This window comes from Loa loa, assembly GCF_000183805.2.
Source record: "Loa loa unplaced genomic scaffold supercont3.15, whole genome shotgun sequence".
Taxonomy (NCBI): Eukaryota; Metazoa; Nematoda; class Chromadorea; order Rhabditida; family Onchocercidae; genus Loa; species Loa loa.
In genome coordinates this window covers 292,819-310,698 of record NW_018108195.1, presented here as the reverse complement: position 1 = coordinate 310,698, position 17,880 = coordinate 292,819, and the positions used below count along the sequence as shown (strand labels likewise).

The window sequence follows — 17,880 nt, the reverse complement described above, 5'->3', positions numbered from 1 at the left end:
ATGATATTACTTCTCGAAAGTGTCGTGTCGATTTTAATTTTTTCATATAGTTTGAGTCACGCGATAAATGTATTATGAAAAAAAACTGTGAGTTGCACTTGGACAACTGTGACTATTAAAAAGTCTAATAAGCAGCTAAAAGGGAAAGGTAGTGTAAGTTGAAATGATGGCGGTAATTGTCCGTAGTTGCAACTGTAGCTCGATCAGTGATTCGAAATTTACCAGTCATTCTAGTGCTACTTTTATTTCCGATCAGTTCATCAACTTTTAAATTATCGCGGCTCATAATTTGAACTAAAGTATATTAAAAAGGAACAATAGCCACTAATATATCACCATTTGGAAACGAGTTGTTCGGCACCAGCAGACTAAAATTCTGAAAGCCACATTCGATCAGCGGCTAGTTCAAAAGCAATCCTTCAGCCAGGCATTAAGAGTAAATTGTGTTCCTATCTAGAAAAAATTCACGATTTTGGGATTCATTTTGCAGGCAATCAAAAGAACCATCCGTTCCTCTCTCTGATTTCCCGTGCTCCAATTCCTCCTGCTATTACTACGCCTGCTATCCATTGTATGACTTCCTAGAACCGCTCTGGTAATTGCCTTCTTTGATTTACTTAACTGGTAATTTCCTGAATTCATCGAACCTCTAACTCTACAAATTTTTTCAATAATTTGACGGAATGTTACGGTGTTATTACGTGATATCTCTGATACTGTTGAGCTGCATGAAATTATCGACATCTAGACCGGCTGGTAAGCTTGCATCCAATCGAACCGATATTACTTCTTTGGCTATCGAATTACTCGGTTAGATTTGTGATCAAAAATTTTTGATTTCTCAAGTGTTTAATTAGATGGTTTCAATATTTAAAGTTATTTTTCACAAAGTTCGATCCGGAACCTTTCAACCTACAGATGTGGTTGTGTCGCTGTTTGATGAAATTTATTTCTGGAATCTTCAAGCAAGTTAAAAGTCGCTGAAGATGCTGAGAATCGAACTGATAAATTGATTAAACGGAATGTGTCAGTAACATTCAATCATTTTTCGTTTCTGGTGCCGTCATCACCGGAGATATGGGGGAAAGGTTGATCATCCTATTAGTAAAGAAATGCATAATGCTTCAAGAAATTTTTGTGGAAAATTTCAGAATTTATTCCATCCAGCTTGTTGACATTTTTCGGCGATCTGAATGACACGGATCGAAGTGCGCTTTTAGAACTAACTAAAAACATTTCTCGAAGCCGGTTAACAGCTGATACCGAAAAGGAGTTCCTGGAGGGCTTGAAAGTTAGCTTTTATAGATTTTCCAAAAAGCTCACATCTCTTTATTTTTCCCTTTCTGTTTATTTGTCCATCAGCTCCTTCTTCATGCAATATAATAATTCATCATATCGCAACAACTTTATGAAATTTACGAATTTCGTTTTTGCAGAAAAAAAGTGAGAATGCTTATCAGAAAGTAATGGGTGTGCAGAACTATTTGTCACACAAAATTGAACATTTAAAGCCAGAAAGCAAAGGTTTCACTAAAAAAGTTAGTTTTTGTTTGTGTAATTAAACTAAATTTGTGAACATCAACATTTTCAGTGCGTCAAAAGTGTGTGTGACATAAAATTAAAGTTCAAAATAATAGTATTCTTATTTCAGGTTAGCGACAAGTATATTGCACTGTTCACAAATCCACAAACAGCACCGAAAGGAACGTTCATGAAAATGAAATCATTCGTGAATGAAACATTTAAAATATATGACCAACTGAGTGAGGCAGCAAAAAATGACCTAAAAACAGCATTTCCGGAAATAGCACAACTAATTAGAAGTATATTATCATTCCATTTATAGGAAAGAAAGCTTTGATGGAAACAGGAGACATAATCATTGTTGAAAAGTATTTTCTATAACAAACAACGGTTCATTCGTCACTTTTTTAGATCCACGATTTCGGGATTACGTGAGACGTGTATTCGACAGTACCGACGTAAAAAGAGCATTCAACCGGGCGGATAGAATGATTAATCCAAAGCAGTAACTTGCAGCGCGTCTGACTGATATATTTGCCGTCTCTCCTTTTTTTTTAAAATATGTCATTTCAATCCACTTGAAAAAGAAAAGACGTAAAATAAACTTTCTTCTTTGATGAAACTTATATGCTAGTGAGATTATTATCATTGTAAGTTTTGGTAGAATCAATAGCTCCACAAATTGGAAAACAAAAGTCTTCCATAATCAATTTTCATGCGGTCTTTTTCTCTTCGATTTGTCTGGCTTTATCATTTCTATTAAGCGTATAAGATGCAATTTTATAAGAGAAGAACTTCGTCTGTCTTTTTTACTATCGCTTTCATTATACAAGAAATTATTTATGGTCTGTGGTGATGATTCATCATCAAGTGGCTTATGATTTTATCAGATTTCCCTTCATTTCATTTATTTGAGAGTTTTCTTTATAAATATCTCCATTTCAACTTTATTCTTCACAATAATTTCAATTTGTTTGATTAATGAATGTTTTTCCTTTTCGGTACATTTTCGTTTTTTCCAGTCCTGGTTTTTTGACTTAAAGGTAACATGGAATGGGTCACCATATTAGTATGAAATTTGTAATCTTTTGTAATGATTGACACGAAATTTCTATCACATATTTATAAGGAATATAAATGGACAAAAGAAGAATGCAAGGATAAGCTGTTGAACAAAGAAAAGAATATCGGGTTGAAGATCACCAAAATGACCTGGAATGCATGGTCATTTCGAAGTGAACTATCACACTCCAGTAACAACAGTATGTGGACGTTTTGAAGAAAGTACATAACGCCAAATTCTTCCATTAATTCATCTCAGTAATTCATAAATATTGATTTGAACTAGCTATTTTTGATGATTGCAGTTACCGAAAACATGTTGTCGTCTTCTGTCTGTGTCCTAACACTACCCGACTATTACTATTTACACCGATTTCACCCGGGATTTCATAAAATAATGACAATAAATGAATAGTGATCATCTCGTGCAAATGATAAAGGGAGCATTTCCTATTGTTTAAGTAAATCTACAGTGACTTCTGCACCTCTTATTTGTGTCCTTATTGACCTGTACTGATATACATAAATACAGAACGAACATATGCCACATACTGCTTCTCGGTATCTTTTCCTCATTGTTTCATATTTCTATCTTCCTGAGTTTCAGATCTATGATTTAAATAGCACAACTTCTCATTATCGCTAATGTCAAAAGATACTAGCCCATCCGGTTTGAAATGGACCGACGTTGGTCTGAATTAAAACAAGATTTTATCGCCTTTCTTCACTAATTTTAGATCAGAATATTTAATGTCCAAAATAATATTCTCAATAAGTCAATGTTCATCAAGAAATTTTTACACATTTCATGGAGGGAAATAGAGAAAATGATTTGCATTTTTCCACCAACTATTGATTGAAATATACTGCAAATTTTCGACTTTCCAATTATTTTATGGAAAACCGAAATTCAAAAATCATGAAATGATCGCAAATTAAAAAAATACACTGGGAATAGGAATTCTTTTGAAATTACCGAGCATTTGTATAAAGTACCAAATGAGTTGATTTGGAGAACTGGAAATCACTGAGGAAAGTTCGATTTTTAGCATCAGAAAATTTATAAATAAATTTAGCCAGGCGAGGCCAGGCAATAGGTCGCAATAAGCAAAAAGCCTCATTTCAAAGAGTACGACTGGTTACTACTGATTACTACTGGATGACAATTTATTACTGGTATGTAAACGAAATGAACTATTTTTTCGTCCAGAACACAGTGATCTATTTATCCATATGGCCCCTTGCAACTATGATGCAATAAGCCTCAACGATGTCTAAATTTCGGTTCAGTTAGAATTCACATGTTGTTGAAAGATATTTTTGAGGAAAAAATTAAACGCTTAACCGATAAAGGTGATAGAAGATCCCAGGCAAAGATGGAAATATATCAACTGGAAATCAGAACAGCTCTTGTGATTCATTTAAATTTATAAATTCTTAATTTTTCAATCAATGAATAATTCTTTTGTTTTGTAATATAAAAGCACACAAGTCTTCGCTTCCTTTAAAAAAATGAATGTTGAACGTTTTTTCCATTTTCACAGTTGGATGCTCCCACAAAGCAATGTTCTGAAACCTCAGAGTTTGGATTTTTTCTCGTGATCTAAAAGTCACTGGGGAATTTCCCTTGTATATCAGCGGATTCTGTTCCTCCCAATCATCTCTAAATGTTACTCAAAATTTTTTGGCACCTTTCTCACAACCGCCAAACTTCAGTTCATAAATCCTGAAATCTTGTGATCTGTCCCTATTCTAATTTGTAGATTTATCCTAAAATATAATAGTAACATATAATAACTACTCTACTATCCGTTCTTAACCATGTTAACATTAAGACTTGTTACCCAATCCTTTCCTGTCAACATTATCTATCAGTGACGTTGTTTATAGGGAGTATGACCTTTGCGAATCAACAGTATTATTTAATTGTCAAATTTGACATGCATTGCTTAAATTTGTTTCAATTTATCCATCAATTTTACACATTATCGACAACATTTACTTCATCCACACTCTTAAGCTGACTTTTGCCTTTTGGTATTTTAGCAACAATTGACAAGACTCGCAACAACAGACAAAATTTGTTCACATCCCCCACAATCCCCGCCCTTCCACGAAGATCAATCTGACAACATCTTCGTTGCCACCTAATAACGAATTTGATCTCTCCACTTTTCTGCTGGCAGCAAAATTCAAAAACGCGAGGGTTAATTCGAAATAGAACTGGTATGGAATGTTTACTTTTTGGGTTGGTAAATTTGGTCCTTTGACTCGAATTCCTTGGAACAAAATACTTTTATCGATGACTGAATAATCGATAAGAGATAGAATGTCACCTGACTTCACCACTTTGCATTCATGATTGCTGGAATTTCAATAAATATCCTTAACTTTAAGTTTGGTCAAAAATTTCAGTGGTTAGTAAGTGTGAAAATGGAGGTGATATTATCATCTATTACAATGAATGCATGCTTTTTGCCATTTACAGTGCTCAAGAGAGTAGGACGAATGTTTTGTTCGGGCAGAAATATGCTGAAGGATTCATTAAGTATCGTCGATCCTGAAGCTTATAAAATCATGCAAAAGGTTTCGTTGCTTATAATTTTTTTCCAAAGTTTTGTATTTGTTGAGAAGTTTTCTTTAAACTTTACAAAATATTCGCTGAATTTTCGACTTGATTTGAATTTCGCTTGTTTTAGTTATGCATAAATTATTCAATTTCACATTTTTACTAAATAACATTCTCAATCCAGTATGAAATAATACAGTTTGGGATTAATATCATATTTCCGAATATTGCGATGTATATTCGAAAATGCAGGGAACTTTTTTAGTTTTTTTTTTTATTAAGACTCAGCTGCCCTCCTATATATAGCCCAGTTACTTGGCTTTTTGCTTCCGATCTTTTCACTTGCTCACTCTTAGAATAACACCTTTAATCCCGTCCCCAACTGCGGAAAGATCTCAACGATAGAGAGCAGTATTTTTGTAACTTTGCAACTACTGTTTTTTTTTTCTTCAAAACATTGTAGGAAAAGGAAAGGCAAAAACAAGTATTGGAACTAATTGCAAGTGAAAATTTCACTTCAAGAGCTGTTCAGGATGCATTAGGTTCTTCAATGTCGAACAAGTATTCAGAAGGCTATCCTGGTGCCAGGTTCATCATTTCTCTTTTTGTAAATGAATTGTTTGTTAAACTTCAATTTTTACCTCATCAACTTCCTGAATGCATTGCCTACTATTCGATTTTATTTTGGGTGCCATTATGTCATTATACGATGTATTTTTAAAAAATGTGGAAAAAAGTCTGAAAAAGGTAAAATTTTTCATTTTTTATAAAGTTTTTGCTTAGATATTATGGAGGCAATGAATTCATCGATCAAATGGAAATATTATGTCAAAACCGTGCTCTTCGGGTATACATTTGATCTTTCTTGGTTATTGAAATGTTGGAGGTATAACTTGAGATTTTTTCCTAGCAATCTCCTGGCTCTAAAATCATTTTTTTTATAAACTTTTTGAAACAAACAATTTAGTTGTGTGTAAAATGTCCGCTTTTCCAAATCTTGGTCTTGTTAGAAATTTATTTGCATTATCTCTACTGTTTTAATTTCTCAGTGTAAATTTTTGCTCGTAGCAATCCTTTCACAATGTGAGCGAAAACACTTCTTAAGTATTATGTTGTATTAACAATCCTTTATAAGAAGTGGAGTTTTTTAGGTGTTTGGTTTGGATGACAAGAAATGGGGCGTGAATGTGCAAGCTCTTTCCGGTTCACCAGCAAACCTTGCTGTTTATGTAGGCTTACTGGAATCGGATGGTCGAATCATGGGTTTGGACTTGCCTGATGGTGGACATTTGACCCATGGGTAAAGACTTTACATTGGGTTTGATGATTAGGAAATTGAGATTCTGTAATTAGAAAAACGGTAATTGGAATTGGAAGGTTATAGTTTTAATTGTTCTACTTTGTACAGTCACACAAAACATCCTATTTTATTTTCCAATAATCAAATGCTAAAAAATCCATCGTAGTTGCATTTGGTGAGGCTCCTAGAAATTTCTGATTCTAGGATCTGTTGGTCTTCGATATGAAGTGAATTTATGAGGAATAGTGGGGAAAGTCTTTCAGAAGTATTCTGACAAGATCTTAGGTGGAAGTGTCTTCTATTCCACCTCCTTTACGACATATTTGGTAATCAAAATTTAGTTTTCCTTAACGAAATTTTCGAAATTTCCAGGTTTTTTACATCTCGGCGAAAAGTTTCAGCAACGTCCTTATTTTTCCAGTCGATGCCTTACAAAGTTGATCCCAAAACTGGTTACATCGATTACGATCAGTTGGAGTACACTGCGTTACTGTTTCGTCCAAATATTATTATAGCAGGTAAGTTCGGTTTTTCATCAATTCAATAACATGTCGCATACCGTCGTCACACCGAATTTTCTTTCTTTTTTCTTTTTTTCATGTTGTTGTGGATTCTATACTTTTGATTGGTGATGTAGGACAAAAAAATATTTGGTGCGACTTTAAAGGCATGGTTTTTATTGAAATAATATGGGTAGCAAATTTTGGGAGTTTTTTAGCTCTCACTAAACTTGTATTCCATGATTTTCAGGAACAAGTTGTTATTCACGCTTACTTGATTATAGTCGCTTCCGTAAGATAGCTGATAAATGTGGTGCTTATTTATTGGCTGATATGGCACATATCTCGGGTCTAGTTGCTGCAAATGTCATTCCATCACCTTTTGAATATGCCGATGTTGTTACAACTACAACCCACAAATCATTACGCGGTCCTCGTGGGGCGTTGATTTTTTACAGGAAAGGTTGTCACTTTTACTATTTATATGCAGATTTTAATTTGTCAAGATGCGTAAATTAATTAAATTCTAAAAGTTGTAAATTTAATTATCACTAAGGTTTGAAGAAAATAACTCCAAAGGGTGAAAAAGTGACGTATGATTTGGAACGGAGGATAGATTCTGCCGTATTTCCGGGATTACAAGGAGGACCTCATAATCATACAATAGCCGGTGAGTTTTTGCAATTAGATTCTTTTGTTTTCGAACATTTTCCAAGTTTTCAGTAGTATGATATTTCCAAAATCAAACATTTTCAGTCACTGTTGGAGTAAGTGTTGAAATTATTGTTATCATCACTATCAACAGTTATTATTGTTATTATTTGAATGCAAACCTCTGCTCATATTTAACTTATTTTTTAACTGTCAATGAGTAAAAAACAGAAGAAATTTTGCTTATAATATACATGGCCTTTGTTTTAGGTATTGCTGTTGCCTTAGGTCAGTGTCTTACGGAAGATTTCGTTGAATACTCCAAGCAAATTTTGGCAAACTCTGAAGCGCTTGCAAATAGATTAATCGAACTTGGCTATACTTTGGTTACAGGTTGCTTTCATTCACTGGTTCATAATTGGGGTTGTGAATGTGCATTAAACTAGGCAAATCAGCGAATTGAGCACTGTTAACGCTTTATCATATATGCTAATATTATTAATGTGTATTTTACTTACAGTTTATTATTACTGGAATTTACTTTTACTATTATCAGTTAGTTTGCGATTTTGTGATTACTTATTATATAATTCGTTCACTTTTATTTTTCATTCAGTATATACAAAGATGATTTGCACATTCACTTTTAGAAAAGTTCTTTAGCTCATGAAAAACGGTGGACTGCAAGTTTATGACGTTCTTTGTTGACTTCTTTAACCCTTGTTTTTTCACTAAATGCTACTCATTTTATGATTCTCTTAAAGATGGACATACCCTAACTGCAGAGCAGTTGGAGATTCAGCTGTGCTCAAAAAAGACGTTTGAAAATTACCGATCAGATGATCCAAAAAACATACGCATAAAAACAACAAGACCACTGTGCACTGTGAAAGCATTTTCAACTGATTTTCTTCTGAATCTGTTCTTTTAACCCTCTGTTAAAGTATAAAAGTTCTCGTTGTCTTGGCCTTCCTGCAGCTACTCTGAATCTGTTTAGCAACTTGAACCTCTAAGTGTTATAAGTAGATAGTTGTACTTGGATGATTTAATAGATTGATTCCTCATTCCTCTCTTTTTTGTTTTCTTTGCTATTTATCTATCATTTAGTTATCCCATGGCCGTGGCAATCTAATATCACCATAAACCTTTCGTATAAGAAAGGACTTCCGTACTTGAAAGTACAAAACATTGATTACTGTTTCTTTCTTCTCTGGATTTGACCAAAGAATGGTCATGCTGATAATTATTGGTAGCGGTATAGTGCATCTCTAATTCGTCTTTCTAAAAAGGACTGGAAATTTCTTCTTTTTTCTTTTATTTTTTCATACATTTGAAGTTTTTCTTTCATAATTATTTCTCTTTTCTTATTCATTTCTTAATTATTTTTCCAAAGTTTACTGACTCCTTCAATGGAAACTTTTTCACTTCTTGCTTTGTTTTGTATAAGGCAAGAGGAAGTGTTTTCTCCGGAATCTCTGACTGAGTTTCATAGTTAGGTATCTAATGAAGACCTGTGGTGTTTTCCGGGAGAAGTTGTGCTATTTTACTGACTTTTTTCTCACGTCATTGTCATGGCAAGCTGAGTCAGTGTTTGAAAAGACTTAGTTTTGCCTTGTTTTCCCGATACATCAACAGCTAATAACTGTTTTTCATCAGTATTACTCTCTGTTGTTTATTTAATCTTCACTCTTATTTATCTGAACTTTATTTACTTCTGTGTATCACTTTAGTTGATGCTTTTCTTCAGGTGGAACAGATACTCATCTCTGTTTGGTGGATTTGCGTCCAAAAGGTTTAGATGGTGAGAAAGTGGAACACGTCCTCAATTTAGCTCATATTGTTTGCAACCGTAATACTTGTCCAGGTTGATTTTTTTTCTAGCTGAGGTCATGAGGAATAGATTGCTATTTCAGCAGCTTTTGTTGGAAGTACCAATACTACGCGGTGTAAAGTCATAAATTAGGAAATTTTCTCAAATGTTGTGCTAGTGGTTCCATTGGAGTCTAAAACCATTATGGCATTATCTAACGGTATAGTTTATATTGGTTGTTCGATTTTAGGAGACCAGAGCGCTCTACATCCAAGCGGTATACGTCTTGGAACACCAGCTCTTACTACACGAGGAATGAAAGAAAATGATTTCGTGAGAGTTGCCGATTTTATTCATGAAGGTATAGCTTTATGCAAGCTCTTCAGGTAACTTAATAACAACTTCAGTTTTAAATAATTTTCAAAGCGACTTCTTTAACTTTTTCGTAACATTACTTGGAATTGCAATCATATTTGCAGGGATGGAAATTTTGATGAAATATCATTCACAGATAGGTAAAACGCTGAAAGACTTGATAGCGTTTACCAGCTCGAATGAACAGTTTATAGCAGATATTGATGAGTTGAGAGTAAAAGTGAAGCAGTTCACTAGCCAGTTCGATATGCCTGGGAACAATGATATTTAAAAACTTCAGCTGGCATTAATGCTGTATGATTTTGAAATTTGATGCATGTTCTTGCTGCATAGTACCATATTACAGAGATTAGATAAGGAATTTTGGATCTCAAATATTGCTTATATATCAACATATTTTGACATTTACTGATATCAAATAAATTATTTAGTTTTTTAAAGAGTTTATTATTGAGAAATGTCATTGGTTTTGTAAGTCATCTTATTCTGACTGAAACTTTTTTTAGAGATACCATTAGTGGAGACCTTTTTTACGGAATTTAAAATCCAAACAAATAAAATCAATTTCTTGAAACTGCTGATGAACTTCTAATTTATTATATGCAAATTTACATTGTTTCTAAGTCTTAGAAAAACATAACGCGGACATTATTTTAGTTTCCACATGACGTTAACTTACATTGTAATTCATTAATAGAGACTTACATTCATCACTCGGTGATTGTGATATTTGTTCACTTTCTCAGGTGAGGTATGATGTTATGTTACGTTTCTTTAATGATCAATAAACTCTTCCTCTATGTTTTTCCTTTCCGCATTGTTCGATTTTTTGAAACATTCATTTACAGATGATGGATCATTTGAATTTATCGATCTTTAGACACACAGAGATACAGATGTATCAGTTCATATAATATAGTAGATCGTGGCTAAATAATCCACTGTAAACTGTATTCTGTTCAAGCAAACAAATTATAGAATGTTTCTGATTTGATAAAAATTTTAAAATAAACAGCAACGTGTTTTTCGGACTTTTTTTTGAAAGAAAAAGGAAAAGCAGTGAAGGACGTTTTATTTTTTGTTTGTTGGAAAGCATTCGAAAGTCTTATTCAAATTAGGGACAGAAATTTCAAATAGTCCCGGAGGTTACAGTGCAACGTATTCGCTAATTAATTCATCGTAAGCAGTAAGCGTTGATAGTGGTTTCGAACTAGCTGATTTGCAATAAAATTTTCAATGGACAAGGTTGAAATAATTGCATTTATATGGTTGTATCTCAGTAGCATTTGATGGTCCTGGTCGCATAAACAACCTGAAACTAAATTTTGATAAGAAACTTTGAGATATGATGTAATAAATGGCATTTGTTCTTCTGTTTGTTTAACAGAGCTTATCCACTTATTCTCTTCCCACACTACTCGGTGTCTTCAGTTGCTTAAGAAAATTGTGAAGTTTTTATTAAATAAGCGGGAGCAATTTCTCATGCTTAATGAATCATTAATGTCCATAGCTTAGATTGAAAGGGACAACTTAGAAGTATATTGAGAATGCAACATTTGGAGGCTGCTTCAGGGACGATCGGTTGGTTCACAAAGCGGTTTCTTCGAGATTTTCAGAATCTGTTCCGACCTTGTTTTTTTTCTTTTTTTTAAAAAGAAAGAGGATAAATTTGATAAGGAATAAATGAATCAGTAGCAGGTATTTCCATGTTATCTGATGTTATCTCTGTTAAGAAATGTTTCTGTTTCAAAGAATATATAATGTACTTAAGTCATTTTACAGCCATCTCGTTGTTTAACTGAAAAATGTCTTTTGCTCTACTGTTTGTATTTATCCCAATAGTGAATGTTCAGTGTGAGAGAAGATGTCAAACAATAATGGATCCAAGTCAGAATTCAGAATATAATAGTCAAAATTTGCATTCATTTCAACAAGTGAGTTAATTTCTTTTAAGGAAAATAAATTCGGGCCCAAGTTCGCCATCATATCAATTAATTAATGTGCAGGTGTGTTACCTTCTCTCCTCCTCAATTTTTCAAGACTCCTGAACAGTTCTTTCACTGATTGAAAATTATTTTGCTCCACTGAACATTGAAAATTGGAAATTAAATCCATTTTGTTAGAAAAAAAATATTTTTAGCCGCGGGATGTTGGTGACATAATGGCTCCAGGAAATCAACAATCCGCTGGTCACCATGATCGGACAAATACGGGTTGCATCTCATTTCGTAGTCTCTTTTTCTAGATTTAAATGAACCTTCCCACAGATAACTGAAAAGAAAAAAACTGAAAAGACTGAAAAGAAAATGAAGTTTTCTTTCCTTAATTTCGTCACCTTTCTCCTCGCATTCCCGTCTTTGACATTCATTTTCACTCCTTGTTTTTGAAGGAGTTGAAAATGGTATAACCAAAAGATCCATATATTTTAGAATGCAATCCTGGTGATATAGCACCAACTGGTCGTGATTGCACTGCTTATTACGAATGTATCAACGGACATTATAAGTTGCAGTTGTGTCCAAGTAACACCTTCTACAATCCAGAAGTGAGTTTTATTTGAATTATTAAGGAGTTATAACGTTTCAGAATAAGAGAAGTGTTAATATCATTGGAAGAGAAATTTGCACCACAATGTCAACAATCTGACTTTAATTTCTAAGTTTCCGAATCAGAATAAAATTTTAGTTAAAATGTTGTCACGCAAACTATGTTTGTCCCAATCGAGCATATGAACTAAGAACAACTCCGTCACTACCCTGTAAGTATGGCGAATCGCAAGCTGATAAAACCAGCTACGAAAATTACTATTCTTGCGTTGGTGATGATCGTCATCTCGAACGTCGAATTTGTCCTAATGGTAAAGTATTCAATCGTGCGCTCAATCGATGCATATCTGGTGCTGCGGGCAATAGATGTCAACAATCAGGCCAACAAGGCTTTGAATCGAGAAATATTGCTGTGGGACTGGCATGCACTGTAGGTCAAATATGTCATCAGTCTTTCACCAAATATTTCCAGATGCAATATAAGCAAGCATCCGAGAGATCATGCAAACACAAAGAAAGTTTCTTCTGCAACTGCCGAAGTAAAAAAATTTTTTTTAGAACGGACACTTGGGGGTTCTCTTCCTCTTTTCATTGTGCGCTTTCAGCCTCAGGCAACCCAACTTTTTGCTAATGATTCTCCATTTTCAAAGTTAATTTTCAAAATTTTACGCATTTTATCAAATTTCAGGAAAATAGTGACCCATCAGGCTATAATGCTGACCCAACTGACTGTCGACGATATTACCAATGCGCACAAGGTCGATGGATTAGGATGCAATGTCCCAGTAATTTGGTGTGGAATCCGGCGGCAACAGTTTGTGATTGGCCCGAAAACACACTACTTTCCTGTCACTGAACAAAATTTTTGGATGGATTTTTTCGAAGTAAATATAATCTAATCAGTTGGGCTCAATCAGAGTTGTATAAATGATTTCTGCAGTGTATGATTGAAAGGAACTTTGTATTTTGATATACATATGACATGGGTATGGGGTATGCATGTCAGGCGGTCATTGTCTTTCCATAAAGGTATGTGTATTTGGAATATGCTGTAGTCCCAGATGGAACAAAATAAGTTTCATCAACCATTTTCTAAATGCCATTTTCTAAGCCTTAAGAGTCGATCTCATTCCTACCTAAGCCTAATGCAAACGTTATACCTAAAAAAACAGCCAAAGAACGTATTTGAAAAAAATTTCGTGATTCCTAATTCTTAACGGTGGTCATCCGCGATATTTATTGATCCGCATCCAGAAATGTGCACTGGTTCATGTTCCATTAACTTTACAGGGATTTCCGGTTATGACTTTTCATGTATTTTTAGCGTTCCCATATAACGAAAGATTTCTTTTAGTAACAGCAAGCTAAAATTGAAGTGGAAAGGATAAACAAAATATCGCATGATTAACAATATTAACTGACACCTTGGATCTCCCGAAAAAGGAAACAACACATGAAAGATATGGGCCAAGATGGGTGCCTGATCTCATTTTACCCGTTCCGGAGTGGCCAAGCCAAGGAAATCTGAAGCCTGTGTTGAAATCTACTAATGTTAACCGGCACTTTTCTGCATCACATAGATGAAACTGAGATTTAATGAACTTAAATGATTGCATTACAGAGCATGGCGTGGAAAAAATCGAAGTCCTTGAACACAATCTGAAGAAAGGCACTGCTAATGCTCACCTGCTTAATCAGTGGCAATTTTTTGGAATTGTCGAAGCAAACAAAGAGAGGGAGAGAGAGAGGGAGGGGAGGGAAGAGAGGGGTTGGAAGGGTGAGATAGTGAAAGGAAGAGGGTGTTTTCGAAGGGGTAAAGACTTAAATGAAAAGTTAAAATCAGAGAAGAGAGGGGAAAATTCTCAGAGAAAAAGAGAGAGAGGGAGGGCGAGAGAAAAAAGACGAAAATGAATGTAACTTATGGTATGACCTATAGGAACCCTGTCTAGCAGAGCCAGACTGGTAAAGAATATTTGAAAATTTAAAGTTGTTTACGAATTCCAGAGATTGCAAGAAAAAATAAAGTGTATTTAATGACGAGAAAAGTAGGAAGTGAAGGGGAGATTCTCTTCCTCTCCCTGCCTAGCCCTTCCTCTCTCTCTGAGTCGCCCCCTTTCAATTACTTTGCAGAGGATTGGATGTACATTTCAACAACAGGACGCACTCTCCCTGACTTCGTAATATTACGGCTGCTGGTAGTAGTCACGTATACGTACATCTACGTTGTACGTATATATTTTACGTCAAAGGCACCGAGTTTTCCCCTTCCGAAACACCCACCATAAGTCGATTTGCTTTCAGGATGATAGAGATAAGCAATGACAACGTAACCGGTGGAGCAATAGAAGGAAATTTAGCGTTCGGAAGGTTAACACGATGACCCACCATTTTCGTTAAATGGTCATGAGGAAGTGTACATCTGTCGATGACGGAATAGTACTCGTGCATATAGTTGAGGCATGTCTTGTTCAAATTATAGGATATAGACCGAAATTTCCATATATTTTCAGGGAAGTGCCAACTTGTGTCTCAATTTTGAATGGCAAATTAGAGTTGCGAATCTGGTAGCAATGCGGCGACCTGGGAAACATTCAGCGTCACCCTTATCATCCACAGCTGCTGCGTCAACAGCCAAGACAACGAACGCCGTATCTAAAACGGAATATAAAATGACCTGGAAAAACGCGGTAATTATTCAAATTAATAAGAAGTTTACATTCGATTAATTAGTTGCCTTTCATCTTCCGAAGAGATAACATTTCATTTTTCGTTACGCGGTTTGTTGCATTTTAAAAATAGTTGATGCTTTGCTTAAATTAGGGAGGAGAAAACTAACGAAAGATCAGTCTGAGAGAACGAAATTTTTCTTTGAGAATGCGAGAGAAAGAGGAGGAGAAGTGAAGAAGAGGGGAACTCGAGAGATGAGGAATAAGGAAGCGAGGTACTCCGGAAATTGCGGAATAGAATACGTAGCAGCGGTCTTTGATGAAGTATGAGCCAACTGATCCACTCTTTCCTGAAGCGCGAAGAAATTTCTGAGATGCTACCAAATTTGCATAAAACTGTGGCTCGTATCGTGCCTCCTCATCCTTTCCTTTCACGATGTGGATCCTTCAGTGGGCTTCCTTGTTCTGTCCTTATAATTACCTTAATCCAAGTCCTCGTTGCAGTTTACATTTTCATTACATTGGCCGGCTACTGCACTGTTTCGATTCCACCGGGATTTCTTCCTTCTTCTTCTGTTCTAAAGTTCTTGAAATAGTGAAATATCAAAATTAAAAAAATTATGGATTATTGGATTTGTTCCTCGTCGACGATAGGAGTACAGCTCTAGACGGGGGGGAGAAAGGAAGGGTATGTGAGTATTCCGTTTGGTTTCTTACGAATTCTTTTGGAAAAGTTCGTACCGCGAATTTACTTTATAAAGTAATCTTTCCGTTCAGGTTTTGAAAATTGGGAGGCAAAAGGCGGAATCAGTTGCCGGCAATCCAGAAAACCGGAAAACCGGAAAGGATACGGTTGTAGCTATGATTGATGACGATTCTTCCAGAGCGGTATTTTTGGAAAACATTATAAATTAGCCGAAATTGCTTAATCAATCCTGCTACTTTTTTGCTTTGCTTTTTCTTGGTCTGAATGACCTTGAAATCGCATATTTATTTATTAACTTCCATGAAATGGTCTTATTATTTCGGGATCGATCGGTAATTTTGGTTGACAGTATTTTAGTCAAACTCTTCGAAGACACTTCAATTTATTTTTCAGCACCCGAGTAAATCACCATTCTTGAGCAAGAAGAAGTCGATCTCAAAGATGGGGAAGCGAACCAGAACATCCTTTTTTGATTCTCCCCAAACTAAAGTAATCTTTTTAACTTCAGAATTTAAGAGCATTTTTAAAATTTAAGAATATTTAGAAAGTTAATTACCGTTTGCATGGTGAACGAGGACTGCCGTTTCTGTTTTACTTCTCTCCAAAAATATCTTCAATTCTTGGCTAGAATCTATCCCCATCCGTTTACTTGTCCTTCTTTTTTCTTATATTTCTTGCAATCACTCTTCATGAATATCCTTAGAATTACGTTTGTTTATTAGTTTGTGCTTCGATTCAATGAAAGAATTTAATAAATTTGGATTGGAAGTTTCTAGTTAGTTCCAATTTCAGATTGCAAGACGGGTCGTATCTTCTGTTAAAAGTGACACTGAAATATCTTCTAATTCTGAAATAAATGGTGGCGAAAGAAATGTGAGTAGTTTAAGATTTTTTTTTCACTTAATAAGAAAAAAGTAAGTTCGTGTCACTCTGTAAGCTTTTAATAAATCAGCTTTGAAATTACGAGTGCTAGTAGGTTTTGTGGAAATGTTTTCAAAACGAAACTCTCTTATTATTCCACACGGCAGAACGGAAATACAACATGCATATAAAGAGGATTTAAGACGTTCCTTCCCTCCTTTTTCTCCAATCCATTAATATGAAATCAAAGGATATACTAGATTTAATTAAATTTCAGAACAGCACTATGTATGGAGTTGCTAATCAGAATGATTTTGCTCAAAATTCGTCGACTTCTTCAGTCACTTCTCCGATCGCTCTGCAGCCATATTTATGTAAAGAAGAAGAGCAAACGGGAGGAGATGAGTTAGCATCATTTGTCGGTTCATCAGTTTCTCCGCAATTTTGCTCATGTAAGTAAAAGCTTTACATTGAGCCTAAGTTTAAATTTAGTTTATGATATCTTTATCTGCAGTTCGATTTACGAAATGTGAGTAATTTAAGGTTTAACGCAGCTATCAGCAGTTGCTGATGGTTCGAATAAAAAGATGGAGAATCTAAACGAAGAAACAGCAAATTTGTTAGAAGAGACTGAAATGCTGGAATGCAGGTATTTCAGTGCATTTTGTTTTAAATATCACTTTGAAAAAAATAAATAATGTGGCGTACCGATACAAACTTAATGGTCTACCTATAGAGGGGTTTTGCAGCACAACAACAAACAATAGCAGAGAGTTGAGCGAAGAAGAGAAACACATGATTTTGGTTGATTTTGATGCGGGAATGCTGCCGCATGAAATCGAAGAGAAGTATGGAGTAAGCAAATTGCAGGTATTTTAAAAATGAATATTTAAAAAAAAAATCCATTAGCTCGAATCAAATTTGCACTCCCTACTATTAGCTTAATCTACAGAGATAATTAAGCATGTTTCCTTATAGATCGCTGATGTACTGTCAAATCGTATTTCGATATTTCGTACTAATTGGTCTGATCTATTCACCTTAAAACGTCGTCGCACTGTTTATGTACGTTTGAATATGCAAATGTGGAACTACTTTTGTCAGTGCCGGGATCAGAAAATTTGGCTCAATGGTCGACAGCTGAAAGAACAGGCTTTGAAAATAGCCCATGAATTAGGTAGTTTTAGATATTTTGAAGTAGCTGCAATGTTATATTTTGAGTTGTTTTTGTCAACTACTGAGAAGGATTGAAAAAGGAACCAAATAGAATTATTATTACAATATATTATTTATTACTACTATTATTGTTA

The 17,880-nt window shown here is 34.8% G+C and overlaps 5 protein-coding genes across 5 annotated transcripts in view; all 5 read left to right on the top strand.

Annotated features, from left to right (window-relative positions):
- Window positions 1-728: 728 nt before the first annotated feature.
- On the top strand, window positions 729-2,033 carry LOAG_01450 (fatty acid retinoid binding protein; the record flags this gene model as incomplete). The annotated part of the gene is made up of 5 exons (XM_003136989.1): window positions 729-810; window positions 1,152-1,291; window positions 1,437-1,538; window positions 1,652-1,823; window positions 1,936-2,033. The coding sequence occupies 5 exons, from the start codon at window positions 729-731 to the stop codon at window positions 2,031-2,033; spliced, it is 594 nt and encodes a 197-aa protein (XP_003137037.1).
- A 584-nt stretch (window positions 2,034-2,617) lies between these two features.
- LOAG_01449 (hypothetical protein) lies at window positions 2,618-4,737 on the top strand (the record flags this gene model as incomplete). Its single annotated transcript, XM_003136988.1, has 4 exons — window positions 2,618-2,786; window positions 3,663-3,762; window positions 4,477-4,501; window positions 4,633-4,737. 4 exons carry the CDS (start codon window positions 2,618-2,620, stop codon window positions 4,735-4,737), a joined length of 399 nt encoding a protein of 132 aa, XP_003137036.1.
- Window positions 4,738-5,019: 282 nt separating this feature from the next.
- On the top strand, window positions 5,020-10,269 carry LOAG_01448 (serine hydroxymethyltransferase; the record flags this gene model as incomplete). The annotated part of the gene is made up of 11 exons (XM_003136987.2): window positions 5,020-5,172; window positions 5,619-5,743; window positions 5,939-6,002; window positions 6,307-6,455; window positions 6,828-6,973; window positions 7,206-7,418; window positions 7,512-7,625; window positions 7,877-7,999; window positions 9,354-9,470; window positions 9,667-9,777; window positions 9,896-10,269. 11 exons carry the CDS (start codon window positions 5,020-5,022, stop codon window positions 10,060-10,062), a joined length of 1,482 nt encoding a protein of 493 aa, XP_003137035.1. The 3' UTR covers window positions 10,063-10,269.
- A 1,369-nt stretch (window positions 10,270-11,638) lies between these two features.
- Window positions 11,639-13,246, top strand: LOAG_01447 (chitin binding Peritrophin-A domain-containing protein). The gene is made up of 5 exons (XM_003136986.2): window positions 11,639-11,725; window positions 11,932-12,004; window positions 12,221-12,336; window positions 12,477-12,767; window positions 13,026-13,246. Exons 1-5 carry the CDS (start codon window positions 11,669-11,671, stop codon window positions 13,191-13,193), a joined length of 705 nt encoding a protein of 234 aa, XP_003137034.2. The 5' UTR covers window positions 11,639-11,668; the 3' UTR covers window positions 13,194-13,246.
- A 1,593-nt stretch (window positions 13,247-14,839) lies between these two features.
- The window catches only part of LOAG_16725 (hypothetical protein), a 6,724-nt gene continuing 3,683 nt past the window's right edge, over window positions 14,840-17,880 (top strand). The window contains exons 1-8 of the mRNA XM_020449375.1: window positions 14,840-15,024; window positions 15,781-15,891; window positions 16,103-16,198; window positions 16,502-16,582; window positions 16,848-17,022; window positions 17,114-17,219; window positions 17,320-17,440; window positions 17,549-17,747. Of these exons, the coding sequence (XP_020307105.1) occupies window positions 14,908-15,024; window positions 15,781-15,891; window positions 16,103-16,198; window positions 16,502-16,582; window positions 16,848-17,022; window positions 17,114-17,219; window positions 17,320-17,440; window positions 17,549-17,747 (1,006 nt within the window). The 5' untranslated portion in view covers window positions 14,840-14,907. The remainder of the gene's footprint in view (window positions 15,025-15,780; window positions 15,892-16,102; window positions 16,199-16,501; window positions 16,583-16,847; window positions 17,023-17,113; window positions 17,220-17,319; window positions 17,441-17,548; window positions 17,748-17,880) is intronic.

Bases quoted from the DNA above. Each gene is read 5' to 3' on its own strand.
- LOAG_01447 (XM_003136986.2), top strand. From the start codon at position 11,669: ATGGATCCAAGTCAGAATTCAGAATATAATAGTCAAAATTTGCATTCA. The intron at 12,005-12,220 runs GTTGCATCTCAT...CATATATTTTAG, and splicing joins CCATGATCGGACAAATACGG to AATGCAATCCTGGTGATATA. The intron at 12,768-13,025 runs GTAGGTCAAATA...ATCAAATTTCAG, and splicing joins CTGTGGGACTGGCATGCACT to GAAAATAGTGACCCATCAGG.